We start from the raw sequence: 25194 nt of genomic DNA on the forward strand, positions 1-25194 counted from the left end.
CTTTGAGGAAGCAGAGCCTTCACTGAGGGAGACCTGGTGTCAGGCCTGAGTAGCCCTATAGGAAAATCAGCATTTGCAAGCATGAGGAGAAGCTCTGAGCAGATTTTTTGTTCATTTGTATTTAATATAGCTCTTTGTTAGCAGACCGAGCCTCAGGGAAAAAGAGCAACCCACAGAGTATGTAAGAGCATTTTGGAAAAGACCATAGCCCTTTTATGGCTAGAAAATATTGATTATTTTTATGTATCTATCTCCCATTATTTTCCCAAAGACATAGGCAAGGTTTCAAGGCACCTGATCTAAATGCACAGAAGGAAAATATTATTTTGTCGATGTTATCATTTGACCATTAATGATGTCAAGCACGAAGCTTTTCTTATACCCTGGCAGGATGTACCCCATTTCTGTCTTTGTAAAATCAGATTTTCTCTCTGTGCTGCAGCGACTGCAAAGCACAAGCTGCCCCCAGGGAGGTATTTTGTTTAGCTGTGTGGACACATTCCTCCAGGAAATACTGAAGCCAAACCACACACACACAACACACACAGGCCTTCCATTAGAAGAATTCAAAGCTTGAAGAGAAAACAAACCAGTACTGGGTCTGGAATCTGAACTTCAGTGCATGTTTAATTGTGTATTTCACATTCTTCTTTGTTTTTACCAGCTGGGCTGTGGACCAATATAGTCATTTTCTGAACACAGGGAGCACTGTCCAAGGACAGCCCTATATCCCCTGGCCAGGTCAGAGTGGAAAAAAACAACATGGAAAAAATATTTGCATATCCAGCACTCACTTGTTTTTCCCATGTGTGAGACAGACATGGAGAGTGGCAATTGTTGTCATGAGTGAGAACTTGCTACACAGTATGTTGCTGTGGAGGAGAATCATGCAAGTCAGGAGGCAAGAGAAGTCATATATGTATGATTACTCTTTCATGCCTTCTTTTCTTTTCACTCACTCAAGGCAGAGATGTGAGGAAAATCAAGTTCTATTTTATTCTCAGATGGAGCCAGATACTGGCATCCATTTTGGCAGCTGGAGTCAGAAACAGGACAACTGATACAGTAACATGATTAAAACTACCAGCCTGACCCTCACTTAGGACTTGCCTTCAGCCCTGAAACAGAGCTGCTATTAGGCCAGACACTCTATGAGAATGAACTATATTCTAGTGCTTTATTTTTTTGTTTCTTTAACACATCTATCTATCTATCTATCTATCTATCTATCTATCTATCTATCTATCTATCTATCTATCTTTATTTATTGAACTTTTATTTATCAAGATTTTTATTTATTTAACTTTACTTGTTTTACAGGTTCTGATCACAGGAACTAAAGACACCAGGGATTTGTGGGCTGCTTGCAGGTGGCTCAGATGAGCAAACATGAGGACAAACCATGAGATTTACTTCTCCTGCCAGACCCGGTGATAGGGGCCCCTCTTCTGCTGCCCAGTCGAAGTCCTCGAGGATCAGAGCCCCTCATGTCAGTGAGTTCAAGGACTCTCCTTCTTGGGGCTCCCTCCATTACCAGCTTCCCCAAGCAGAGGAAGAGCCAGAAAGCAGATGGTCCTGTCTTAAGTGACAAAGGTGAAGAGGTGCCAGTGTTTGATGCTGGAGCAATACAGAAAAATGGCTCCACTCAGAGGTGAAAACATCACAAGCTCTGCAATGTTTTACTCAAAGGCACTGCTATATAGGGACAAACTTTTTATAAATGTTTTGGGCAGTGTTGAACACACCATCATTTATTAGCAAATGATTCAATTAGAATTCTATTAGTAATTAGAAAGCAAATACTTATAAACTAGGATAAGACTGATGTAAATGAGGGTGTTGCTCTCCCCTTCAGATTGTTCTGGTGCTTCAGCTAACATTAAACAGTAGATGTGACAACTATATTCTTAAAAGAAATACAAAATAATTTTGGATTAGACTGCTGATGTTGAGAGATTCTTGCTACAGAATACAAATTACTTGAATTTCCAGTGCAATCTCTGAAAGACCTTCAGCTGTGTCAGAGATCAGCATCAGATGCTGACTTCTTTTTCAAAGACAGCACTGATTAAAAGATGATGGTGTTCTTCTCGGAGTAAAACTCAAGGTTCACAGTCTGATAGTGAATTCAGTAAGGACACCCTTTGACCTGAAACTCTGTGTGTGTGTGCCAAGAGCATAAAAAGCATGCAGAGAAAGTTGTGGACAAATACTTGTGTGCAACTACCTACTCAAGTGAAGTATGCTTGGGTGGACTCTATGCTGGAGTTTTAATGCATAATTCAGAATCTTCTTTAATAAATCATGTGGCCATTGGTCCTTCTGAAGCACAGATGCCTTAGGGACTATAATGATTTCTGGCTTTTTTTTTTGTTTATGCATGCTTTTTTTAAAAAATTCCTTTTGTCTTTTGGCTCACAGACTCCAGTGAGGGAACGAAATCTGCTGATAGTGAGTGTAACTCACTAGAGGATATCTGAAGCAGACACTACATGTCATTATCTACTATGTTGCTGAGGGCTGGAGACTAATTTCCAGGTGAAACATGTTGTTAGCACTGCTGTATGGATTAAAGCCTACGGGGCAACGTCATAGATCAAGACTCCCACTGAGTCAGAAGCTGTGTAAACATGTGGTGAAAAGATGATCTCTGGGTCACAGAACTTTGCACGCTTCTCTGTTTAACCTACTGCCGTCTTTCTCTGCAGGTTGTTCCTTACAGTCCATTAATAATGATGTATTTTGCTTGTCTGGCAATTGCATGCCTGCTTAGCATTTGTTTCATGGAATCAATAAATGAAAAATGTCTGTGTTAATATGGTGGATTTCTCACTGTTGTGTCTACTGGCATCAATTAATCATTCCTTCTTGAGACAGCACACTGAGAAGGTACTCAAATTTCTGTCTCTTCCAAGAGCACATACATACATCTGAAAAAGTCCGTATCTGGTTTGGGGGTTTTGTGTACCTGGGATTTTCAGACTGGCCAGCTCTTCTTCCAACAGTTCTTCCTAGTAGAAGAAACGCTGCTTTTGGAGTTTATTTCATCTGGCAACATTTAGGATGAATAGCACAGTGAATGTGTCAGTGTTTCTAAACAGTTTCTTCTGTTTGAATCTAAACCCAAAAGGCAAACTCTTCCTTTGTATTACCACTCCACTATCTGGTCCATAGAACAGAGAGCTTTCACAGCACCAAGAACTTGGCTATCCTGCTCCAGCTCATGTATTCAGCTTCAGAAGGCCTCAGCTCAATTCCTGTCACTTTAATGTCCACAATTCTCTAATGGAGGCTCATTTGGCACTGAATAGACAAGTCCAGTGCCAGCCACTGGACTATGTGTACCACATGCTTGAGAGTTGTTTTCTTCTCTGTGGTGCTTCCATCTTGATGACACTGAGGACTGAAAATGAAATATTGTGAGCTGGTGTCTTGCTGAGAGTGAGGATGAAAACCCTAAGGGCACGGGGAAGCAGGAGAGCACAGAATGAACCGTGGACAAGAAATCATGGTGGTAAATGACCAGAGAGTTCTGCACTAAATAAAGCAAGCGAGCAAACACAAGTTGTGTGTTCAAGCAAGCATGAGCTGTGTGTTCAATGTTGCCTAAAGAGAATTCCTGGTCTTTTTGGCAAGAAAGTAAATGTTTGCACAAAATATAGGGAGGAAATGTATTCAGATGTGTTTCAAGCCACAATGCCACTGGTTTGGAATTTATCTATTCAGTAACTGAACATATCACACCTCTTTAGGTACAGATAGCATGTAAATCAAAACAAAAATAAATTAACTGATTTTTTTGGTCATATTTTGCTGTGATTTTTATGATTTTGCCTCCTTTTCTGTCCTGTGTAATATTCAATTTCAAAAGCAGCTTTTAAAGCACCTTTAATAATTGGGTTACTGAATGCTTCAGTAACTACACACACCTAGAGTCTATAAACTAGGATGGATGTTGCTGGAGACTCATTTTTCCCTTGGTCAGTGCAGTATAGGAGGTGTATTCTGACTCCTCTGGACATACTATCTTCTAAAGCATCCTGTAGTATTCTTCCTAAGAAAATTGGAGGCTTTCTGGTCTATTAATTTTCAGTGATCAACTGAAACCAAATTGCTTTGAAACCAGCAAGAGTACATTTTTTCTCCCAAATTGCTGCCATGCCCATGGGCCACAGTAGATCAACATGAGCAGGGGTGTTTGGCCCCTTGCACTCTTGCTGTTACCCCATTCTTGTGAGATGACTCAGATGGAAACTGCCAGGATTTCAGTAAAATCCTCATTTGTGAGCACACTTGCAAATACTTTCGCCTGGAACAAGCTCCAGCGCCCTACGTGAGAAAAGGCCACTTTCGGGCTCGTAGCAGGAACAGTTAATATCAACAAACTTCACCACCAACACAATTTTATATCAACATTTTCCTTTCTGTGTTTTTTATCCCCCTCCAAGGGCTGTCGGTCGCTCTATTGAAGATTCCTGTAATTTCAGCAATAAGCCACAGCAGGCTCCTTTCAATCAACAGCAGCAGCGTCACAGCAAGAAACAGTAACACATTCCCCTCCAAGCAAGCACACTCTGACTTCATTCAGGCACACAAATGTGCTCCAAATCCCAAATCACCATCTCCCAGCCCAGCAAGACAAAGGCTACAAACTGAGTTGAAACAAAACAGATAAGCAAGCTAAAACATTTTCTTCCTGCAGAAAAATAACCCAAATATTTGCACTCTGCCTACCTGCAGGAGCTTCTGTTCCTTCACATGGTCTTGCTGCGGTTTCTCCTTTCTAGGCTGAGGGGTAAAGCCCTTTGCAGGGTAAACACCACACTTCTTTCACCTGCAGTTGGAAATTTATGATACTTTTCAGGAGACGTGAAGGGACTCCTACTTTTGGGAACCTTGATACCAAATGAAACAGTTTTGACAAGCTGCCTTCAGTGATGCTCATCAGATTTTGGCTTCAGAGTAATGGAAGTAGGAACCATGTTTTCTTCAGCTTCTTTTCTTTTATTTCCAGTTCTCCATTTGCATCACTACTTTAGGGTCATTTTCCATCTTGAAGATGCAATGGGGCTTTCCTTATGGAAAACACACACACAGGCAGAAGAATGGATGTGGCAGGTGGCAGTCGCTGCTGAGTATCGACATTTGTAACTCTCTACTCATGAATGTTTGCTCAGAAGCAGAAGAGACAAACACCTTTATATGCATGTAAAAAAGGAACCTCCTGGAAGCTGGCTCCATTTTTAAGGTTCTAACCTTAAAATTTATAATTGTCTATAAATGTCACGATTAGCACAAATGTACTCTGAAGCTATTTTTAAACATTCTTAAAGGGAGGCAAAATCATAAAACTCATATAATAATCACATATTACATTGTGCCACCAGTTGTAGAATATTTTGTGTATTTCCTGCTGTATTACTTTCCCTTTCCATTCTCCTTCATGGAAGAGTTCAGAAGGCTAAAAAAGAATTCAGAAAAGACATAAAATAAACAGGCTTGAAGGGGTCATAAGCACTGAAGGTTACAGTACATCTGAAAAGTCTTAAAATCCAGACCAAATTGTCCTCATTTCTGTATCAGGACAGGAGAAACTGGATCCCCATTCAGTGTTTGTTGTCTTTTTTCTCCTCTTTCCTGAGTGACTGTGTCCTGAAAAGTCAGAAAAATATCAGACCCTTTAATAAAATGACCCTTTAATAGATCTATACTTATTAAAAAGTTTAATTACTTTTAAATTATAAAATTATTCCTAGAGGCATAAAAAACATTAACATTAAGATATTTTAAAAGCATAATTTTACTGTAAATTTAACCTTTGACAGAAGTTTCTTTCCTGAATTTAAATATGCCATTACACAGATTATTCAGAGGAAAATATCTGAATAAAGATATCTGAATAAAGTAGAAATGGCAGAATAATTGGGAACTTCTTCACATTGTAAGGACTTACAACTGCATCACATCAATGCCATCTACAGAGCTGCATATATTAGGAATCCTAGAAAACCCCAGATAACATGAGAACAGCCAATTTCCCCTTCTGCTCTGACTAGTCTGTGTAGAAAGAGCTCCTTCCCCTTCCTAACCAAGCATGACTGTTCCAAACTGGGTGTCCAATTGTACTTTAACAAGAAAAAAATTGCTGTTGTGAATGTATGTTATCCTGCAGGATTCCCCCCAGGAGACACACTCATTTCTCACAGCTCACTGGCTCCCAGGGACAGCTGATGTATCTGGCTGTAGCCTGCTCATCACTGGCATCCGTGCACGGTTCTGAGGACTTTAAATAGGATGCCTCTCCTGGTACTTTTATACATCTTTCTGTTTGAATCATTGCTTAAATGTAAATTGAGATAAGATGGAGTATAAGAACTAAATGCTGTTGTGACTGTACATACAAAGAGTTTTCTTCACCAATCTTTTTCCCGTAAACTGTATTTTCTGATTATTTTCTTTTTTTAGAGAAATAGTGAAGAAAGAGAAGGTAAATTCTGCAATTGATCTAATGATATGCTGCTTCATGTTCATGATAATGACAGAAACATTGGGTATTGGGAAGGGAGGAGGGAGGCAAAAAATCATAACCTCTTTAGGGGCCTGGAGATGTCTTTTCTATCTATATTAGCAATCAGTCCAGATCTGGAGTGGGAAAGAGTTGGTTCTGAGGCTGTAATATCCATACTGTGTGTGTTTTGGGGGTTCACTTGGATGATCTCTTTTCTGGTGCCATGGGCTGAGTGCCCAGTACCATCAGGTTGTACGAGGTGCACTCCTGCAAGGCACCTTCTGGTTCTGGTGCCCCCCAAAGGAATCCAGATTGTGTACTGAGACTGCTCCATGGTGTAAAGCACAGCACAATGGATTGACTCAACTGTGAGATTTGCTTTAAAAGTGCACTCTTGTGTCAAACCAAACCAGCACTGTCAATGTGGGCAGTGCTGGGGGAAAAAAATGCATCTGGTCACAGTCCTAGGGACATGTTTGCTCAGGGCATCTCTGCAGTAATTTCACTTGAGGGAAATCCTAGAGCTGAGAAGACAAACATACCTTAATGGAAAGCTTTATTAGTCTCATTTTTTTCATTGAGCTAATGCATGGACTGGGGGATAAAGGAGCTTAGTGGGTTCATGGAAATATATTTTACAGAGATTGGTGATGACTTTGGCTCTATAATAAGGTTCTGTCAGATAGCTAGGCTCTTGTGTTAATTGGATATGATTCCAGTAAATGTAATAGCAATGAGCAGCAAAATGCTTTCCCGTGCTTATGCGTGACCAAAGGTAAATTGCAAGGTGTCAGATAAATAATTCCTGCTATTTTTCACAAGGTGCAATTACATGCCTTTAACTTTCCAAACCCATGTAGCTCTCAAGCACCATTGGGCCTCACTTCCATAGCATACTTAAACCTCCTACTTTGTCTTTTCTACCATCCTATTGCACATATTACAGTCTCGTATGCATTTATTGAATGTACATGCAGCAAATCTCTTTATGAGACAAGGGCAGAGAAAGATGTGATTAAATCTCAAGAACAGCAAAGCAAACCAAACAGAGGAAAATACAGACATCTTTCTTAGGACTACAGTGTTATTCTTTTAGCTTTTTTTCCCCTGAAAATTATCATCAAGTATTTATTTCCTACCCTCTAAGCAATTAAGGTAGTGGAAAATAATAAAATTATTAATTTCAAGAACACTTATAAAACTTTGGATTCTCATTTATTGTTTTCAGCAGACACAGGACAACATTTAAATTTTGTTCATTTGCTCTGTAAATTTGAATGTGAATTTTTCACCCTTTGCTGCACACTTCAGCAATTCATGAATGCATCTGTCTAGGCTTTACTCTGACACATTTTAGCAAATAGAATGGGTTACTTGGCAGCTAGTGTTTTCCTTATTTTACACATCCAATTATTGTTGATAACAGTTCATCCAGGTGCCACTTCTGTGAAAAATTGTTTTTTCTTTCTTTCATTTCTCAGCTACCTGTGTTCAAAACCATCATGGTTCCACAACTTGCATGGTTTTATCTTGTGAATTCAGCAGAGTATTTCAGCTTTCAAATAACAAGCTTATATTTTCTTATCTCTGAGATGAGAATATACATGTCTTGAGCAGCTTTGGATTTTTATGTCCAAATTTAAAAAAACAACACAAAACCAAAATTAAAAGGTGTAGCTACACTCCTGAGAATAAAAGAAACAAGAGAGCTGTAAGTCACCCTGGCACCCCTATTTAAGCGTTTTGCCTTAATAGCCCAAATGTAATAGCTCTAAAAGAGCAGCCTCTTAACTATTCTTCAAAGTAGGGCTCTTCATCACTTGAGCTATTTTATGAGTTCTTGAAAGACACACTGCAGGCTAGGAAAGATTGGGAAGTCTATAATTTTCCATCAATCAATGTCGCTGATAAATTACTAGTCACAAGAAAGGACGTGGCAAAACACAATAGGACAAGTTATTAATGGAGAATCCCCAGTGCTCCAGATACAGCTGTATTACGTGAGGAGAGGAAGAAAAAAATCGTTAAGCAATAAAGCTTATTAAACAGCTAAGATTGAGGGGATCATAAACGACATAGGGCTGGTACAGGCTGTGAGAGAGAACGGCTGAGCTACTGCAGTGCAGGGTAATGGCAGTGCTGCTGAGCAGCAGAACAGCAGAGCAGGCTGCCCAAGGAAGCACAGATCCAGCATGACCTCCTGTGGAATACCTAGCTGTGGGGAGGGGCAGGAGGTGGGTTACGTGCTGGAACCATTTTGTCTCTCTAAAGAAAGGAAATTAACTTCAGATGTTTTCATTTGCCCCTTCCTTAAGTTGCAAGAAGTCTACTTTGAAAAATATACTTTGTACATGAAAACATCTGGTGGAAAGACAAAGAAGTGTGTAGTGGCCACAGACCATGAGCAGCAGGAGTGGAACATGGGGACCCCTAGTCACAGTTTCATGCCCAGGCTGAATAGGCTCAAGTACAGTTGATGTTGCAGTAAGTTGATCAGAACGAAGTCCTGTGGTGTCCCAAGTCTTTTGTCATATACATGTTTTGACAGCCTCAGAAGGCATAGAAAAAGTCCTTTCCAACATCCCAAATATAAAATCAGAGGCTATGACCAAAACCTGCACAGGCAGAAGATATTTTGCCTATGCTTCCTGTTCATGTACCTGCATGCAGTAAAGACCAATCTCTTGACTTTTTGTTATACTTTTTTGGTCTTACACCACTTGACTCTGCTCCACCACAGCTGTTTCTGACCAAAGTATTGCCAGGGATCAGAAGAGGACAGCCACACATAATCCTGCTGAGAGGTGACACCAAGTTTCTCACATTCCAGCTGTACCATTGGGGTTTGCTCTCTCACATCCAGGACTTCAAAACTTCAGTCATATCAAGGAAGGTACTTAGGAAAGTCTTTCACAAGTTTTCTGTGCTATTTCTGTGCTGAGGGAAATAAATAATGCATACCACGTTGAATTCCACAGAAAACAGGTAAAAGCTACAAAAGAACAAAATGCTCTCTATTTTGAAGTGATTTCTGCTATATACTGCAGTGAAAATTGCTTAGGATTTATCAATCTGAGATTCAGTGTAACAGTGTCAAATCACAAGATGGGCATAATGGACCTGATCAGGCTGTGACTGAAGCCAATTGCAAAAACACAACTCAATAGTAATATGTCCAAACTGGGGCCAGCAGTTCTGGACCTGTAATTACTTTTGATCTCAGATTCCACTAACCATTTTCTTTTCCCTCCTTGAATACACACAGGAAGCTGACTTCCTTTCTACAGACAATGAGCTTCTGAGGGACTCCAGTGGGTTGGGGACTCTTTCTAGAGCCGGTGCTGGAATGGTATTTGCTGTGCAAGTAGGTAATTCAATCTGGTTTTGCTATTTGGCTGGCATCCCAGTATTGTACAGATAACGTATATATAAGTAAGACTAGAACTTAACTTGAAGCCCAGCCCCAAACCTACTGCAATTAGGACCCCAGTGTATTTGATGTAATATAGAAATTACTTTCCCCTCTTTATCTGTTTAGGGTTCTGTACAAATAAATTGTTCCAGTTTTGCTCTAGTATATTACTTACTCAGGCATCCTTGTTCTTCTTGCCCTTTATGTCCTTTTAAAGGTGGTAAAAGTTTTCTATGATTTCCTAAGCTTAGCTGGGACCATCAACTTTCTTTCTCTCCTGAAAGAAGGCTGAGGATACAGCAGGTATAAGTAAATACACACAGTTGTGTTGTGTTCACACAGATGCAATGCAAATGAAGGAGCTGGCTGGCAGCCTTTTATAAATAACAGTGAAACCTGCCAACCTCCATGTAAAATGGATGATGGGAAAAGAAACACTCACATTCTAACCATAAGATTTGATTGTGCATGACTCGTCCATGAATTTATTCCATACTCCATAATCTTTGCTATAGCTGCTTTTATCCTCACACAAATCCATGCCTGGTGACCTATACTGGGATTAGTCCAAAACTATGTTATGCTTTAAACTGGTGTCTTGGGGAATAGAGATGGGATGGGTGGGGAAGGAGCAGTTGGGAGAGCAGGTTGTGAAGCCAAACTAAGCCACTCTCTTCCAGGATTGTCTTAACTTTGGTGAAGTAAAGGAAACTTTGGTCTGTGCTTGAACCAATTGTTGGAAACTTTAACCAATGCTTGAATTTATAATCTGTTTCTTGCATGGAAATGCCAGATGATGCCAATTGGACTCACTGCTTTTCACAGTAAATCTCAATAAAACTCCAGGGTTTTAACATTATTTTGATAGAGCCTTACAAGAAACAGCTTTCTCCAAATTCATCTGGTGTGAAATAGGAGTCAGTCAATTTGCACAGTCTCTGGCCTTTCTTGGAAACAGCAAGCACTTATGCCTGACGAGTGACTAGAAGACTGTCAGCATGTAATTCCAGTTCCTGCCTCTTGCTTGGTTCTTTAGCAAATACTCCCAATGCATAAGTTCTCTAAAACAAAAAGAAATATGAGCAGAGGCCATCTTCTGAGAGCGAACCATGGAAAGAAAAAATTTTTCTTCTGATTTCAGCATGTTCTGCCTTTTGTCACATCCTACTGATCTGAAAGGGTTTGGGGGAGAGCATATGTGGCTTGGAAACAGAGTTTGAGGAGATTTACCACCTCTTCGGCTGACGTAGTGAACAGCCAAAGTGAGCTTACTGCAGTCCTGTGCAAAGTCAAAGAATAGACTAGAATAGAATAGACTAGACTAGACTAGAATAGACTAGACTAGACTAGACTAGAATAGATGTGGGGACCCTACTGGTTTTGAAGGAGGGGACATTTTACCCATCATCTTTCTTTTTAAAGTAGTCATAACCATAAAGATAAAAGATGCTATTTCAATATCTTCTTTGTTAACTCCAGGATAGTATTCAAACACAAAAATGTCAGTGTAAACAGTCTGCAATTTACAAATATTAGCATACCAACAAGGTATGCTGTGAAATCAAGAACTGTAAGGTCACCCTCACCCCATAAGTCTCATCAGAAGCATTTTAATACAAAAGCTGTAATCACAGAATTACTGGCTTTAAACCACTGAATTCCCTGAGGGAAGTTTTATAATGCAGAGGAGTGTAATCGTATTTGATTTTCTTTATTGCAAACTCTGCATGGAGATCTGAAAAAATCACTATTAATCTAAGCCAGACAACATAGGCCTTAAATGAAAATGTAAAACAATATCTTAAAATGATGTTCATGCTGATTGCAGGAGGAAGGGGGAAAGAAAAGAGGGGGAAGAAAACAGCTCTATTAGACTGTCCTTTTTCCCTACTGTGTTTTCTGCATGGGCTATGCAGCAGTTATCTGCTAAAAATAAAATGAGTTTTTAAGTTTAGAATTTCGTTGACCTCAAGAAAAACCTGATTGTCTTTTAAGAGAAAAGAAAAGCATGAGAATTTGGGTTTGGTTTTGGTCTTACAAGACTTAGAAATGGACTGCTTGTAGATTAGAAATCTCTGTCCCAGAAGAGTAAACATTTGATTGTTCTGAGAATTCTCAGGCTTCAGAGAGCTTTACTGATATGCATGATGTTATGATAGAGAATTTCAGACTTATTTCTGGTTTACAAAAGCAATTGGAAAAACATATGAGTAATTGTTCTTGAAGAGTTGTTGCTAAATTTGAAGAAGATGCAATGGAATTCAGATGGTTCTGAATATTTTTAAGAAAAAAGATACTGGAGTTATGCATCTGTTCAGAGTTTAGCATTCATTCAGAGTTGCAAAGGACAAAGGGCAACCCAGGACCACATGAATAAAGAGCCTGTGTGTCCAAGGCTTGATATTACTCATGTCAAAGGTACTGGAAAACTGCCACTGATTTCCTCGAGTCTTTGCTGGGCTCTGAGCACACATCTAAGCTTCATGCCACTGGACACCATTATGTAAACAACTTTTGATTTAGTTGCAGAAACACTGATGCTCCCAGGAAGCTCGTGAGTATCATACAAACACACCTTAGTTCACAGCAAAGACACTGACACAAAGAATACATTACATTGCTTTCAGAACAGCAAATGCAACAATTCTTGTCAGACTATCATGTTTTTGGTCTGTTTCTATAGAAAATGACTGTGAAGGATAATGGCTGGCACTACTCAAGTGCAAGACTTATAGAGGAATATAATGTTATCAATTAATAAATCAAAAAAAGAATGTCTCATCAATACTTTATTACTATATGCTAATTTTTCACATCTCCCATTAATACAGCATGCCATTTGTCTTAACCTCCTAGCTATGCTGAGGTTTAAACATAAGCCAGAATTTTTTACAAATCAAGGACAGATTTATTGCAAAGCTGTCAAAAAGGAGCCAAAAAGATACATCAGCCTAGTTGGAGTGACTAATTAATGGACCAAGACAACTCATTGTTCTGAAAATTGTTAGAACTGTTTTGTTTCATGATGGGCCTTGTCATATGAAATCAAGAAAGTCATCTCAGAAGACTCATTAGACTTTTGGTATATATGAAGGATGTCAGATGTAAAAAAGAAATAGAATAACTCTTGGAGGTCGTTTTAAGTAATTTTTAATTAATTTGTATTTTCTGCATGCAAAGGAATACCAAACTGCTCTTGCTTATCCCTCATATCTATATTCTATGGGTGTGTTTCTTGTGTGTAAAATGATCAGCCTGGGGACTTACTGGCAAATTAGTTCTTTATGTTACTTGGAAGGTGACTTTAAAAAACTTTCACATGAATTGAACCAGTTAGGTTGACTGGATGTAAGCCCTTAGCTCAGGCAGAAGGTAACTCTTATCAGTTGAAATGTGTTAAACTCTAAGTGCAGGCATGCTTGGTCCTGCCAAAGAAAATGAATTAACATAAAGCACTGTGTTGGCTAGTTAACCCAAAAGAGAGCTGAAGGTCTGTGATTTCTAAATACTATTACTCTCTTCTGACTGAAAGAATATAACCTCAGTAACATGATATTACTTCTGCTTTTGACTGGATGACTGAATCTTTGAATGGGTGAGTAATAAACAAAAGAATAACAAAGAGTAAGTCATGCTTTCCAGACTACGTTTTAGAAGAACAGTCATTGGTCAAAGTTTTGAAAGCTTCCCTATTCTGCAGATGCTTTCATATGGAAATAACGGCAAACCAAATAATTTAAGTAAAGGAGATCAGCAGGTGATACAATCTGTCCATGCCTTCTTATGGAAAAAATATCACCATGTCTGAATTTATCAGTTTTCTGGGTTTGTAGCTGCTGCAAGCTCTAAGCTCTTAGCCACACAGTAGAGGGTCTTACCCACTTCATTTAAGTCTGATCAGCCTTTCCCAGAAAGGTTATAGCAGCATTATATTGGGTTCAAAGACAGGTGACGAAAGAAACTAAGCCAGGTAAAAATCATAAGCAAAGAGACTGAAAGTTCTGCTTTATGTAGTATTTGTTCTTGGGCATTTCTAAACAGCTATACTGAAAGAAGGGTGGTAAACATTACAGGAGAACATTAAAGTCTCTCTGCCTGTGTATAAGGAAATACATATACCCTGGCTTCAATCTCCAATTCCTTCTCCCTCTTCTCCCCACGTAACAGTGAAGAAGCCAAAAATGCAACTTCCATTTGATTTTCTTTTTTTTTTTTTTTTTTTTTTTTTGTCTGCAGGTTTCCCCTACAGGAACTGCAAAGGCTTTGACCTGGATACAATAATAATGTGGATATTTATTTTTTTTATCTGTTTCCCTTTGGAGGAAGTGCCAAACGCAATTGTTTCTACTTCACCTCAAAAGTTGCTAACGGTAGGATTTTTGTAAGGGAGTGATACAGCTATTTCTGTCTATAGAATAGCAAGCCTAGAAAGCCCTTACTGCTTACTACATGGCAGGTGATCCGTGTTATCCCTTACCGGTGCTGGCAATTTTCCCCAATGCACTTTTACAGGGGAGTGATTTCCAGATGCACAGGTGTACACATGTGTATGTGTACGCATTTATACGTGTCCATGTCCACACACACACACACACACACACACACATCTCTGCAGGAGCCGCACGCCCGGACCACCGGAGCCGCCCCTGCGCCGGGGCTGCCCGCTGCGGGCGGCAGGTGGCGCTGCGGGGCCGGGCTGCCCGCGCCGCGCCCGCTCCGGCCGGGCCTGGCGGGGCCGCCCCGCCGGGGGAGCGAGCGGCCGGGAGCAGCTCCCTTTGCTTCTTTCTGCCACTTTGTAAACTCAGCGAACTTCGGTCAGCCGGCCGCGTCCCTCCGGGCTGCCGGGCATGAACGCGCCCTCCCAGTCGGGAGGCAAAACAAAACCCATCTGGAGCCAGGGCAGCGTTCACCTTCCTGCCTCTCCCGCGCCTCGGGAGCCCTGGGCGGCCGGTGCCGCCAGCCCGGCCGGGCGGCAGGAGCAGCTCTGCACCCGCTCCCCATCAGACATCGCCGCCAGGGCGGCGGGCAGGGCAGGGCGCGGGGCCAGCCCCGCTGCCGGGGCGGGAGCGGGGGTTCCGCGTTCCCCTGTGGAGGTCTCGGAGGAGGAAAAGCGGAGGAGGGAGGATCCGGGAGGATCCAGGTAGATCCAGCTTTTACCGCTTACCAAAAGCCACCAGCAGCAGGACCTCCGCCTCCTCCCTCCCCCCTTCCCCCCCTCCATCCCTCCCTCCTCCCCTAACTCCCTCCCTCCCCTGCCCCTCCGCGATGAGAGAAGGGCCAAGTCGGTGCGCTCCAGCCAGCAGCGGTCTCTGCCAGGGGCAGACGGATCGCTTTCATGTCGCAGGGTGACTGCTAGCCCTGCGGAGGTTCCCCCGGCCGGGCCGGGCCGGGGCCGGAGCCGGGGCCGGGCAGGCGGCGGGCGGGCAGCTGCCCCGTCGCCGGGGTGCCGCCGGCGCGCTCCGCGGGATGCTGGCGGCGGGGGATGCGGAGCCGGCCGCGGACTAACATGGGGGGCGGCCACTCCCACAGGGCGCCCGTCTTCGACGAGAACGAGGACGGTGAGTGCGGAGCTGTCCGCGGTACCGAACCGCGCCCCGCCCGGCCCCGCCGGGCTGCTCCGGGGCCGCGGCGCCTCTGGCCGTGCGGGGTCCGGGCCCGCTCCGTGCGGGAGCCGCGGGCGCAGGTCCTCCCGCGGGCTGCCAGCTGCGGGTGCGCTGCCCGGGGCAGCAGCGGCAGAGCCCGCCTTTGTCCAGCCATCCACACCGAGAGAGTGGGTGGCTGCTTTTAGGCACAGGCTCAAGTCTAGCACATCGTCAGCTGGGGTTGAAGCACATGGCAGGTAACTTCATACCTGCGTTTATGAATGGGCATCGTTTTGGAGATGGATGCCCACATTTTTGTTTTTGTGTATGGTTCTCTCTTTGCCCACCTGCCTGTTTTAAATGGCGATGTCTCTCTTACTCTAGACTTCTTCCATCACCTATACTTTCTGAAACTTTTTTTAGCTTGTTTTCTTACTCTGAGTTTCTACTCCCTGCCTAGATAATATGTCATAAGAAAGTGTGTCTTGTAAAGTTTTTGGAAGGCAATGCAAAAGTTTGCCTAAAATGTGGTGTTTCTTTTCTCTTTATGCATTTCAGTGTCATTTTCCAATGTAGACTGTAATTAATTGGAATTATGTGAATGCATTTCAATTTAAAAAATTTTGGGTCTTGAAGCAGAGAGAACACGGCACTCTTAGAAAGCAGATATTTGTATATGAACATAGAAATGTTTTTAATGTTACTTATGGAATAGATGTTGCTGCCTATCCAGGCAATGGGTGCTTAATTTTGAGCGTATTCCTTCTCTAGAAGTTCCCAATATATATTTTTTAGGAAGTGATTATGCCTTAATAGACTCACATTGTTTTGGCTTCCTGGGTTTCTTAACAAGTCAAAAACATGTATGTTCAGGGCACATGGAGATATTTGTATTGTTTTGCTAGTAGGGGGGAAATGTCTAAAATGCAAGTAAAGATATATTCACCCTTTTAAGCACTTTACATACATTAAGACAAGATTACCATTCCCTATTCCTTGGTAAAGCTTGGTGAGGTGTGGTTTACAACATTCCATTGTTTGTGTGGGGAGTGGGACCGATTATTTACCATTTGTGTATTGTGGAGCCATAGCTGTCATTTTCTTGCACTGATTTAAAATTTCAGACTTTTACCATGGGTCATGCTGTGTAAACATACAAATGAGAAAGAGTCCCCCACACCTCCCCCCAGGTAAAGTCTCGACCATGCACAATTGGTGTTGTAAACCTCGAGGTAACTCACTGAGAAATACTCCAGAGTGAAAGCATGCTGTCTAGACACCCTAAGGTAAAAGGACACCCATGCTCCTGCCTTTGAAGACTTTTAATTGGGCTCTCCTGAGTTAGCAGTTTCCATTAATTATTACCACCTTACTTTTTTTTTCCATGATACAAAAGTGTGGTCAATTTTTAAACAAAATGAACAAAGTCCAATAGTAAATTATTGCAGAGATGCCTTCATCCCACTTAGTTCCCTTTCCATCAGGAACATGTTTCTGTAATGCAGCCATTATTAACAGCTAATAAAAAAAGCACATGAAGTATTTATGGATTTCTATTAGGTCATTATTTATTCTTTGCATGGTTTTGTTTTGTTCTGAGGTGGTTTTCCCCATTATGAATGTTCCTAACATAATCTTTTATTCCTCTTAAGATATTTTGCTTGGCACAACTGTCTAGTTCAGAAGAGTCCATTGCTTTTGAAACAATAACCAGTTTCCAATACTACTTACAAAATATTGTTCAGGATGGCATTTTCCCAAGTACCTAAACAATATGGGGAAATATCTCCTCTTTGAAAAAGTATCTTACAGAATTTAATGCAAAATGAAGCTGTTTTTTTCATATTCCCACTAGTAGCTAAAAAAGTCACCATTTCCCACAATATTGCACTCAATGTGTAATTTAAAAACAAAAAAAGCTAAAGAGAAAGTATAACAAGAGAAAGTGGATTTGTTTCTTGAGATGGTATAATTTTGCTCAAGAATGACAATTCAGAGAGAACTCGAATCAGTAAATTGTGCATGAAGATGTAGGAATAGTAGAAAATAAGCTATTTCGTGTACTGTGTATAACATCACAGCTGCCTCTTAAAATTATAAAAATGAGCAGAATAAAGTATTGTCATTTTATATCCATACACATTAATGATGGATGTAGAATAAAACATGAATTTTTGAAGAAAAGGTTTAAAACAATGTAATGTCACTCTGTAAATCGTAGAAAAAAGTTACTTACTCAGTGTATTACTTAACAAATAAATGTATGGAAATAGTGTGTGAAGAGCACCCAGGTGCTGCCTGACAAGCCTACAGGGTGTCTGTTCCAGAGTTACAACTCCTGCTTTCTGATGAGAAGAGGTGCTGATCCATCAAGTAGATCTAAAAACTGTAAGTCATATGTAGACTCCCCACCATGCTCAGGATAATAGAAAAATTATTCTAGAGAATCAGAGGCCTGAACTGCATGCTGTTAGTCCCCAGTTATTACAGACAGTATAACACATCATTTCCATACACTAATCTTTTTGAAGGCTATAATGCATACCATTTTTACCAGCTACATTAGTTCTCTGTGTTCCATTTTTATTATCAGGATCTTACAGAATGTCTCTCTTTGAATGGTTAGAAACATCTGTTTTCCTGACTAAATGTTTCTTAAACCTATTTATAAGAGTTGTGTTTATTTCAAGTTTTTGTTAGTTTAAAATGCTCTCCCCCCTCCAGGATTACTCTGGGGCTTTGACAGACAGCAAAAATGTCCCCTCTCACTCTTTGGTTTGTAGGCAAACCTCTTCTATTTTTCTACTATTTCTACTGCTTTCTCGTTTGCTGTGCCCTGCATCTGTCTGCATTTGAACCTGTCTTGGTTTCACACAGATAACCCAAATTACACACAGAACTGTAGTTTTCACCAGGACCTTGTGTTGGAAAAATACATCCTGTTGTCTACTGGAAATAACTTCTAGTACAGCCTATAACTGACTACATATGCCATTTTCATGGACATACCATGTGGATAGTTCTGTCACCCTGTGGTCAGTGCCCTGCTCAGTAATTTCCATTGATGAACTCCAATCTACATTAGAAATTCTTGATGTTCCTCTGTACATGGCCTTTTGCAGGACTGAATTTTGGTCCATTTCTATTATTCATAGTCTCAAAGATGATCACTCACTTCTTTCCTTGCAACACTCTGATTCTTCTTTATCCAGTGTTTTAAATTATCACCACTCTGATCAGCTCCATCCCAGTTATCAAGACCACTGAACACTTCATGTAAGTATTCAGCTGGATCATATCCAGACTTGATCTTCTTTGCTGTTAACCCCTGCCAACCTCATAATTCCCACTTCTAAATAATACTTTTTCCAGTGTTACTGTCATGGTTTAACCCCAACCAGCAACTCACTCAGCCCCATACAGCCACTTGCTCACTCCCCCCAAGTGGGATGAGGGAGAGAATTGGAAGAATAAAAGTGAGAAAGTTCGTGGGTTGAGATAAAGAGAGTTTAATAGGGAAAACAAAAGCTGTGCACACAAACACAGTGCAAAACAAGTAATTAATTCACTGCTTCCCAGGGGCAGGTAGGTGTTCAGCCACACCCAGGAGAGCAGGGCCCATCACATGTGATGGTGACTTGGGAAGACAAATGCCATCACACTGAATGTTTCCCTCTTCCTTCTTCTTCACCCAGCTTTATATCCTGAGCACGAAGCCATATAGTGTGGGATGTCCCTGGGTCAGTTGTGGTCAGCTCTTCTGGCTGTGTCCCCTCCCAGCTCCTTGTGCACCCCCAGCCTCCTCACTGGTGGGATGGGATGATGGATGGAAAAGGCCTTGAATCTGAGGAAGAGCTGCTCAGCAATAGCTAAAACATACCTGAGTTATCAGCACTGTTTCCAGCACAAATCCCAAACAGAGCCCCATGCTAGCTGCTGTGAAGAAAATTAATTCTATTCCAGCCAAAACCAACACAGATGTCCACCTTGCATTTTGCCAGTTAATCCCTTACCATATTCAGCTTTCCTTATACTTTCTTACTTATCATTCCACTGAAACTGAGAAAAATTAATTTTAAGCCAACTCTATCATTTACAAAATAAGTTTGTCATCAAGGAGAAATGTCTGGTTACTCATGTGCAAAAAACTTCTGGTAAAACCATGCTGTATTAATATCATTTTTTCTTCTTAGCCTGGGTTAAAGCACAAAACCAGCTAGGAATAATCCAGGGAACAGAGCCCTTTGTTTGCCTAGACCTTGCACTCAGCTAATGATATAGAAAAATATGTTTCATTTCTTGATTTTTATTGCTGTATAGGTTGGATAGAGAATTAGGTCTGGTGTTGTGCAACATCACTACCTCTTACCAAAGCTAGATACTTATATTGTGTGTAACTACATTTTTTCAGACATTTAAAAAGCATTTTAAGCCAGGTACTACCCAAATTGTGTAATCAATTCAGGTAAAAGGAAAACAGTTTTATTTTGGTTAATACTACCAAGGCACAGGAACCTGACTCTCTTCACCTTGAATGTTTCCTGTTCTCATAACTACCCTCTCCTGAATACATATATCCAGTACTGATATCAGGAGAGCAAAGAAGTAAATTTTTCCTCATGTTCAACTCTTCAGAAACAGCAATATGTTCACAAGAATGGAAATAGAAGAGTAAGGGTAATAGTCACCATAGGTAAATGTTCCTTGCAAATTCTCAGTAAATATCACAAGTAATGAATATATTAACAAACTAGTGTCTGTGAAGAGTGTCTTTCATGGTGGATTTGCTTGACTATGTTCAGTTAAAATTTCAATCATATTCAAAATGTGTAAATGAAATAGTCGAAAAGAGTAATTTAGAAAGGAGCTGACTCAGAAGAGATATTAGTACTATCAAACAGGAATAATGTATTTGCCTACATTGTGGTGGAAGATACAGACGAAAGGATAAGAAACAAAGTGTTAGAAGCTGGTTCTGCCAACAGTTGTATTTGTATACAACTGGCAGTTGTATTTGATTATTTGGGGCTCAAAAAGGCAGCTTTGGTACAGTTACTTTTAGAAATAAGTGTACTGAACCTTTAAAGAGCTTGTTTTTATTTTTGTAGTACATGACTTTACATTTAAAGTAAATATGTATTTCCAAAGAGCCTTTCACTGAGCATCCTGAAGTTGTAGAGCTTGAACACCCCTCTGTGGAGATCATTGTGACAGGCTGTGCCTCAGTAGTGTAGTCTTGTGTGTGGGAAATGAGGCACAGCAACATACCTTGGCTTATTCTCTGTGGCCGGAACCTGTTTCACTTCAGTGCTCGTGTATCTACCTCAAGGAAGTGCTGAAGTCCCACTTCCTTGCCTGGGTCATAAGGCTTTGTTCTGCTGTAGTGTCATAACTACAGAGCTCAATGGAAATCTTACATACTAGAGAATATAGCATCCATTCTCTGGAGTTAAACTTCCAATTTGAAGATGTAATTCAAAATTGATTTCTACCTCTCCTCTTTAGAAAAGCCTTCATCTTAAATGAAGGATTTGAAATTGTTGGTGAGTGCCAGAAAACATCATTATTAAATGTCCATCTGCTGAAAGACTTGTACTAAAAGCCTAAGACCCAGATGCAGAGCCCAAGAAAAATGCCTGCAATTAGTATGGATTCAGGTAGTTAAATTCTGAGCATAATGGCTGAGTTTGTATGTAAGGGCTGTGAAAGCTGAAGAACTGTAAAGTGACATAGGGAAAAATGACAAATGAGTTTTGCTTGGAACCAATTTAAAGCAGTGGTTAAATGTCAAAATGAGTCAGATTGAGAACAGAGTATGCAGTGTCCACTTATTGTCAGTGATATGATAGTGCTCATCATCCTGCTGCCACAGAGCTGTAATGGATAACGCCTGATGCAGTCACAGAGCTGCTGCACTCAACTTGAATCACGAGATAATAACACACTCCTTCAAACTACTTGTTCCATAAAATACAGCCCTAAAGAACACTTAAATAAAGATTTTGGCATCTAAATACCTTCTGTTAGAGAAAGTAGCAAACATCATGTGGGATCAATATTTCTGCTGGATTTTTACTTTGTTCTTGGAAGTTCTATGGTGTGTTACATTGCATTTTAATTTTTTCTTTGCAAAGATGAATATTCCAGTTGCCTTTAGAACTCAGTTGGATAAGAATACCACAATGTGATTTAAAAACTGCTCAAAGGCAGTTCTGTTGAAAGCCACAGCTGTCAAAGGCATTATTTTATGTGGAATATCAATGTTTTAGATAAATTAGATCCAGACCATTGTATATTTTTTTACTTGTTTTATGACCATGTTGAATTTTATACAATTTCATTTTCTATTTATTGAACTTTAGACAGGAAGTCATCATTATGGGTAGTGCAAAACACTTTGGAAACCCTAATACCAGTGTCTGTATAATCACAGCACAAAACAGATCAGTGTTGAGTTTACACTTACAGCATGATATGAGACAGTAGGAGAATATAGATGGGAAGGAGAGCACAGGAGAACAATATGATAATTTCAGGCAGCCACAAAGGTACCAACTACCAAACTGCTGTTGACAGTTTACATGGTCTGTGCTGAAGGAGGTTCAGAAGGAGTATCGTGACATTGCAATCACCATCAGCCCTCGTCTTCGTGACTCAGGCTTTGGTGCTATGCACACAAATAATGTGGACCTCTTCAGACACTGATAATTGTAGGTGAAGTTTGGTACTGTATCAGTTTTCCCTTTTTTACAGAGAACTCTAAAGAAGATGGATCTGGCACTTTCACCTTAGCTTCTTGCTATCTCAAATGAGCTGCATCTCTGTTCCACCATTTGAATGTCCTAAAAATGTTGTGCAATATCAGATTTACCTCACACTGTCAGGATTAGAACAAAGATCCTTTCCAGGGGCAGTATTTGCCAATTCTACTTTACTTTACATGATCCAGATTCAACAAAATCTCTGCCAGCAATATCTTAGAAGTGGACCAGATAAATTTTCAAGATCCTTCCTAATAATATTTACTACAATTCCAATTTAGTTTTCTGCTTTGGTGGAAACATCCTTGTCAGGACCTCCATCTTAAAAAAAGGCATAATGTAAGTCTTTGTTGCTGCTTTTGTAGACTTCTAAAATTTGCAAAGTGGTTGGCATGACACCTATGTCTAAGACTGTTAAGGAATTTCTTGTTGACTTGTTATAGAGGACATGCTCACAGAGGTAACATTTTATCCATGTTGCAATATGTGTCAGTAGCGTGCCTGCATATCAAGATAGGCTTTTTGTGTATAACTAAGTATAAATAATTCAAAGCTAACCAAGCATCAAGCAAGGTAAGCTCAGAGACTCCTATTCAAGATCAGGGAAAATTCTGATTATGAAATAAACTCTGAGAAAACAAGATTATTGTCTCAATCTCAACACCATTGCTTTTACAATCCCTCCTTCACAAATTCAGACATTGTCTCCTGTCCCTGCCCACAGCTGTTGCTTGCAGTGAAAAGGCTCTGCTGCTTCAGCTGTGCTGCTGATGTTTTCTGTGCCAAAGAGCAGGTGGGTTCTGAAGGACTGGAAAAGTTGAATGGTGGAAGGTGTGGCAATCTGAGAAGTAAATATTTGGTTTTATCCCAGGGCTAATGGTTTTCAAATGTACAGAGATGTTAAACTGACTCTACTCCTCAATACTGGCTTCACTTCTAGGAGAGTTCAAAAGTTCTGACAGTTTCCCATAGAACAAGGGGGAACACATCTACTTCCTCCCACCTGGCTCCAGTGTGACAGACACTGAGTCATGGATAGCACTTGGCATAAAAGTGAAAGAATTCCTTGATGTGAATGTGTGAATGTGGGCTACAAAGCCAGCAGTAGCTTCTAGGGAGGGAAGCAGTTTTTTGTGTACCTTGGGTATCACACTGTCCAATGAGTGAAGTTCAGCCTGGAATCAAATGTTGTACCTGACTGAATTAGAAAATGGCCAAGAAAATTTTTGGGAAAAAACGCATAGTAAGGAATTATGATCTTGCTCATAGATACTCAGAGAAAGTAGGTCCAGTCTCACCAGAACTGTCTTTGTACAGTATCTTCTGAATGTGGGCATAAAACCAAAGAAGGCAGGGTTTTGTTGGCCAAGCACAAGACTCACTCTTTTCTAGCTTTCTCATTAAAAAGCAAGCTTGGGGAGGCAGAAGGCGAAACCTTCCTAAAGCAAAACCTGGTGGGCTGTGACACCTGTGACTAAGCACTGAAGGATGGAATAGAGGAGAGATTGTCAAGTTATTTTGGAGGTTTCACAACATTTTGACTTAGCCAGAGTGAGCTAATGCTGAGATGATGGGAAAGGTGTAGAAGAGAATAGGTTGCTACTGAGATCAATCAATACAAAGCAAAAATTTCTGAGAGAATATTCAATTAAAAAGGACAGCTTCTAGTTCAGTCTGGTAGAGGAGCTCCACAGCATCCTATCATGTAAAACATGTGAGGGAAAGGAACAAAATATACAGAACACCCACCAAACTCAGCAGGAAAAGCCTGGACATTTTGGATGGGAAGAGCAGCAGTAGTAAGCAGTGTGCACATCAGAGGGTGTGATCTCTCCTGAGCACAGTTCTACTTATTTTAGTGAACTAGTTAAATTGATTACCATGAATGGCATTACTTACTGCCTAACATAGGCCTATGTTGGAGTGTTGCCTAATTTGCTGTTGTGCCTGTGAACACCATGTATGTGTGTGTGTATATAAGCTTCCCTGCAACAGGAAAAAGTAAAAGATTATTATTACACAAACATAAAAAACTGAAGAGATCAATAAAAGTTGTTTTCTTTACTAAATCATACTCTGAGTTCCCTTGGACTCAATCAAAATTTGGCATGAATAGCAAATACAGGGTCTTTGCAGAAAAAGAGCAGGCAAATGTCTTGGGTTTTTTCTCCTACGATTAAAGGAGAACAAAGTTGGTTTACTCTCTAGGGTTCGGTCTCTTATACATTAAATGTTTTGAAAAATAACACTTTTTTGTTTGGCTGCACTTGATCACAGGAAACTATTTCCTTTATCAGAAATGTATGTTCAAATCACACTGTGTCTGCAGATGAGCTCTGGTGAGGCCCAGGATGCCTACACCTTCTCAGTACAAGAGGATGTTGAGCATCAATATGTTCATCAAGACCTAGAACTGATTGCCTTAATACAGTATTTAATGGAAAATCCTTTTATTTAATTTTAAACTCTTAGAAATTAACATTATACTGTTTAAATTTTACATTACATGTATACAGTACAGTTTTATAGTTAGGCCAATATATATTATTTATATTCCACAGTATAGTACTGTACCTTTATAAAACACACATTTCTGGAGGAAAGAAAGAAGGCATCTGTTCACTAGCGAATACTACCAGGCTTTCCCTCCCAGATTCCTCAGTTACTAAAATCTGACAAATACAATGGAAGTGCCGCATATGATGTGTATTCATGTTGTCCTCAAGAAAACCCTGATGTTATACAGTGGTCTATTCCCTTAGGCAGTCAGCATTCACCTCAAATATCCATCAACAGTGATACTAGTAGGGTTGTACTTTTGGGTCACAGAAATGAGGACTTCCTTCCTTTCGTTTCCAAATAAGTTATTTTCCACTCCAATAGCTAGAAGACTTATTTACATGCAGTCTCTCACATGCTCAGTTTGACCTT

At 40.5% G+C, this 25194-nt stretch overlaps 1 protein-coding gene across 2 annotated transcripts in view; it reads left to right on the forward strand.

The window, feature by feature from the left end:
• The first annotated feature begins 15036 nt into the window (after positions 1-15036).
• The window catches only part of STK32B (serine/threonine kinase 32B), a 162334-nt gene continuing 152176 nt past the window's right edge, over positions 15037-25194 (forward strand). Inside the window, exon 1 of one of the 2 annotated variants that reach the window (XM_039551615.1) lies at positions 15037-15060. Coding sequence is in view for 1 of the 2 variants with exons in the window: in XM_039551614.1 (XP_039407548.1) it covers positions 15403-15478 (76 nt within the window). In the remaining variant the exon portion in view is untranslated. Of the gene's footprint in view, positions 15061-15177; positions 15479-25194 lie in introns of those variants that run through there. The other variant, XM_039551614.1, reaches the window with a different exon arrangement.

The sequence above is a fragment of the Corvus cornix genome, chromosome 4, assembly GCF_000738735.6.
Source record: "Corvus cornix cornix isolate S_Up_H32 chromosome 4, ASM73873v5, whole genome shotgun sequence".
NCBI lineage: Eukaryota > Metazoa > Chordata > Aves > Passeriformes > Corvidae > Corvus > Corvus cornix.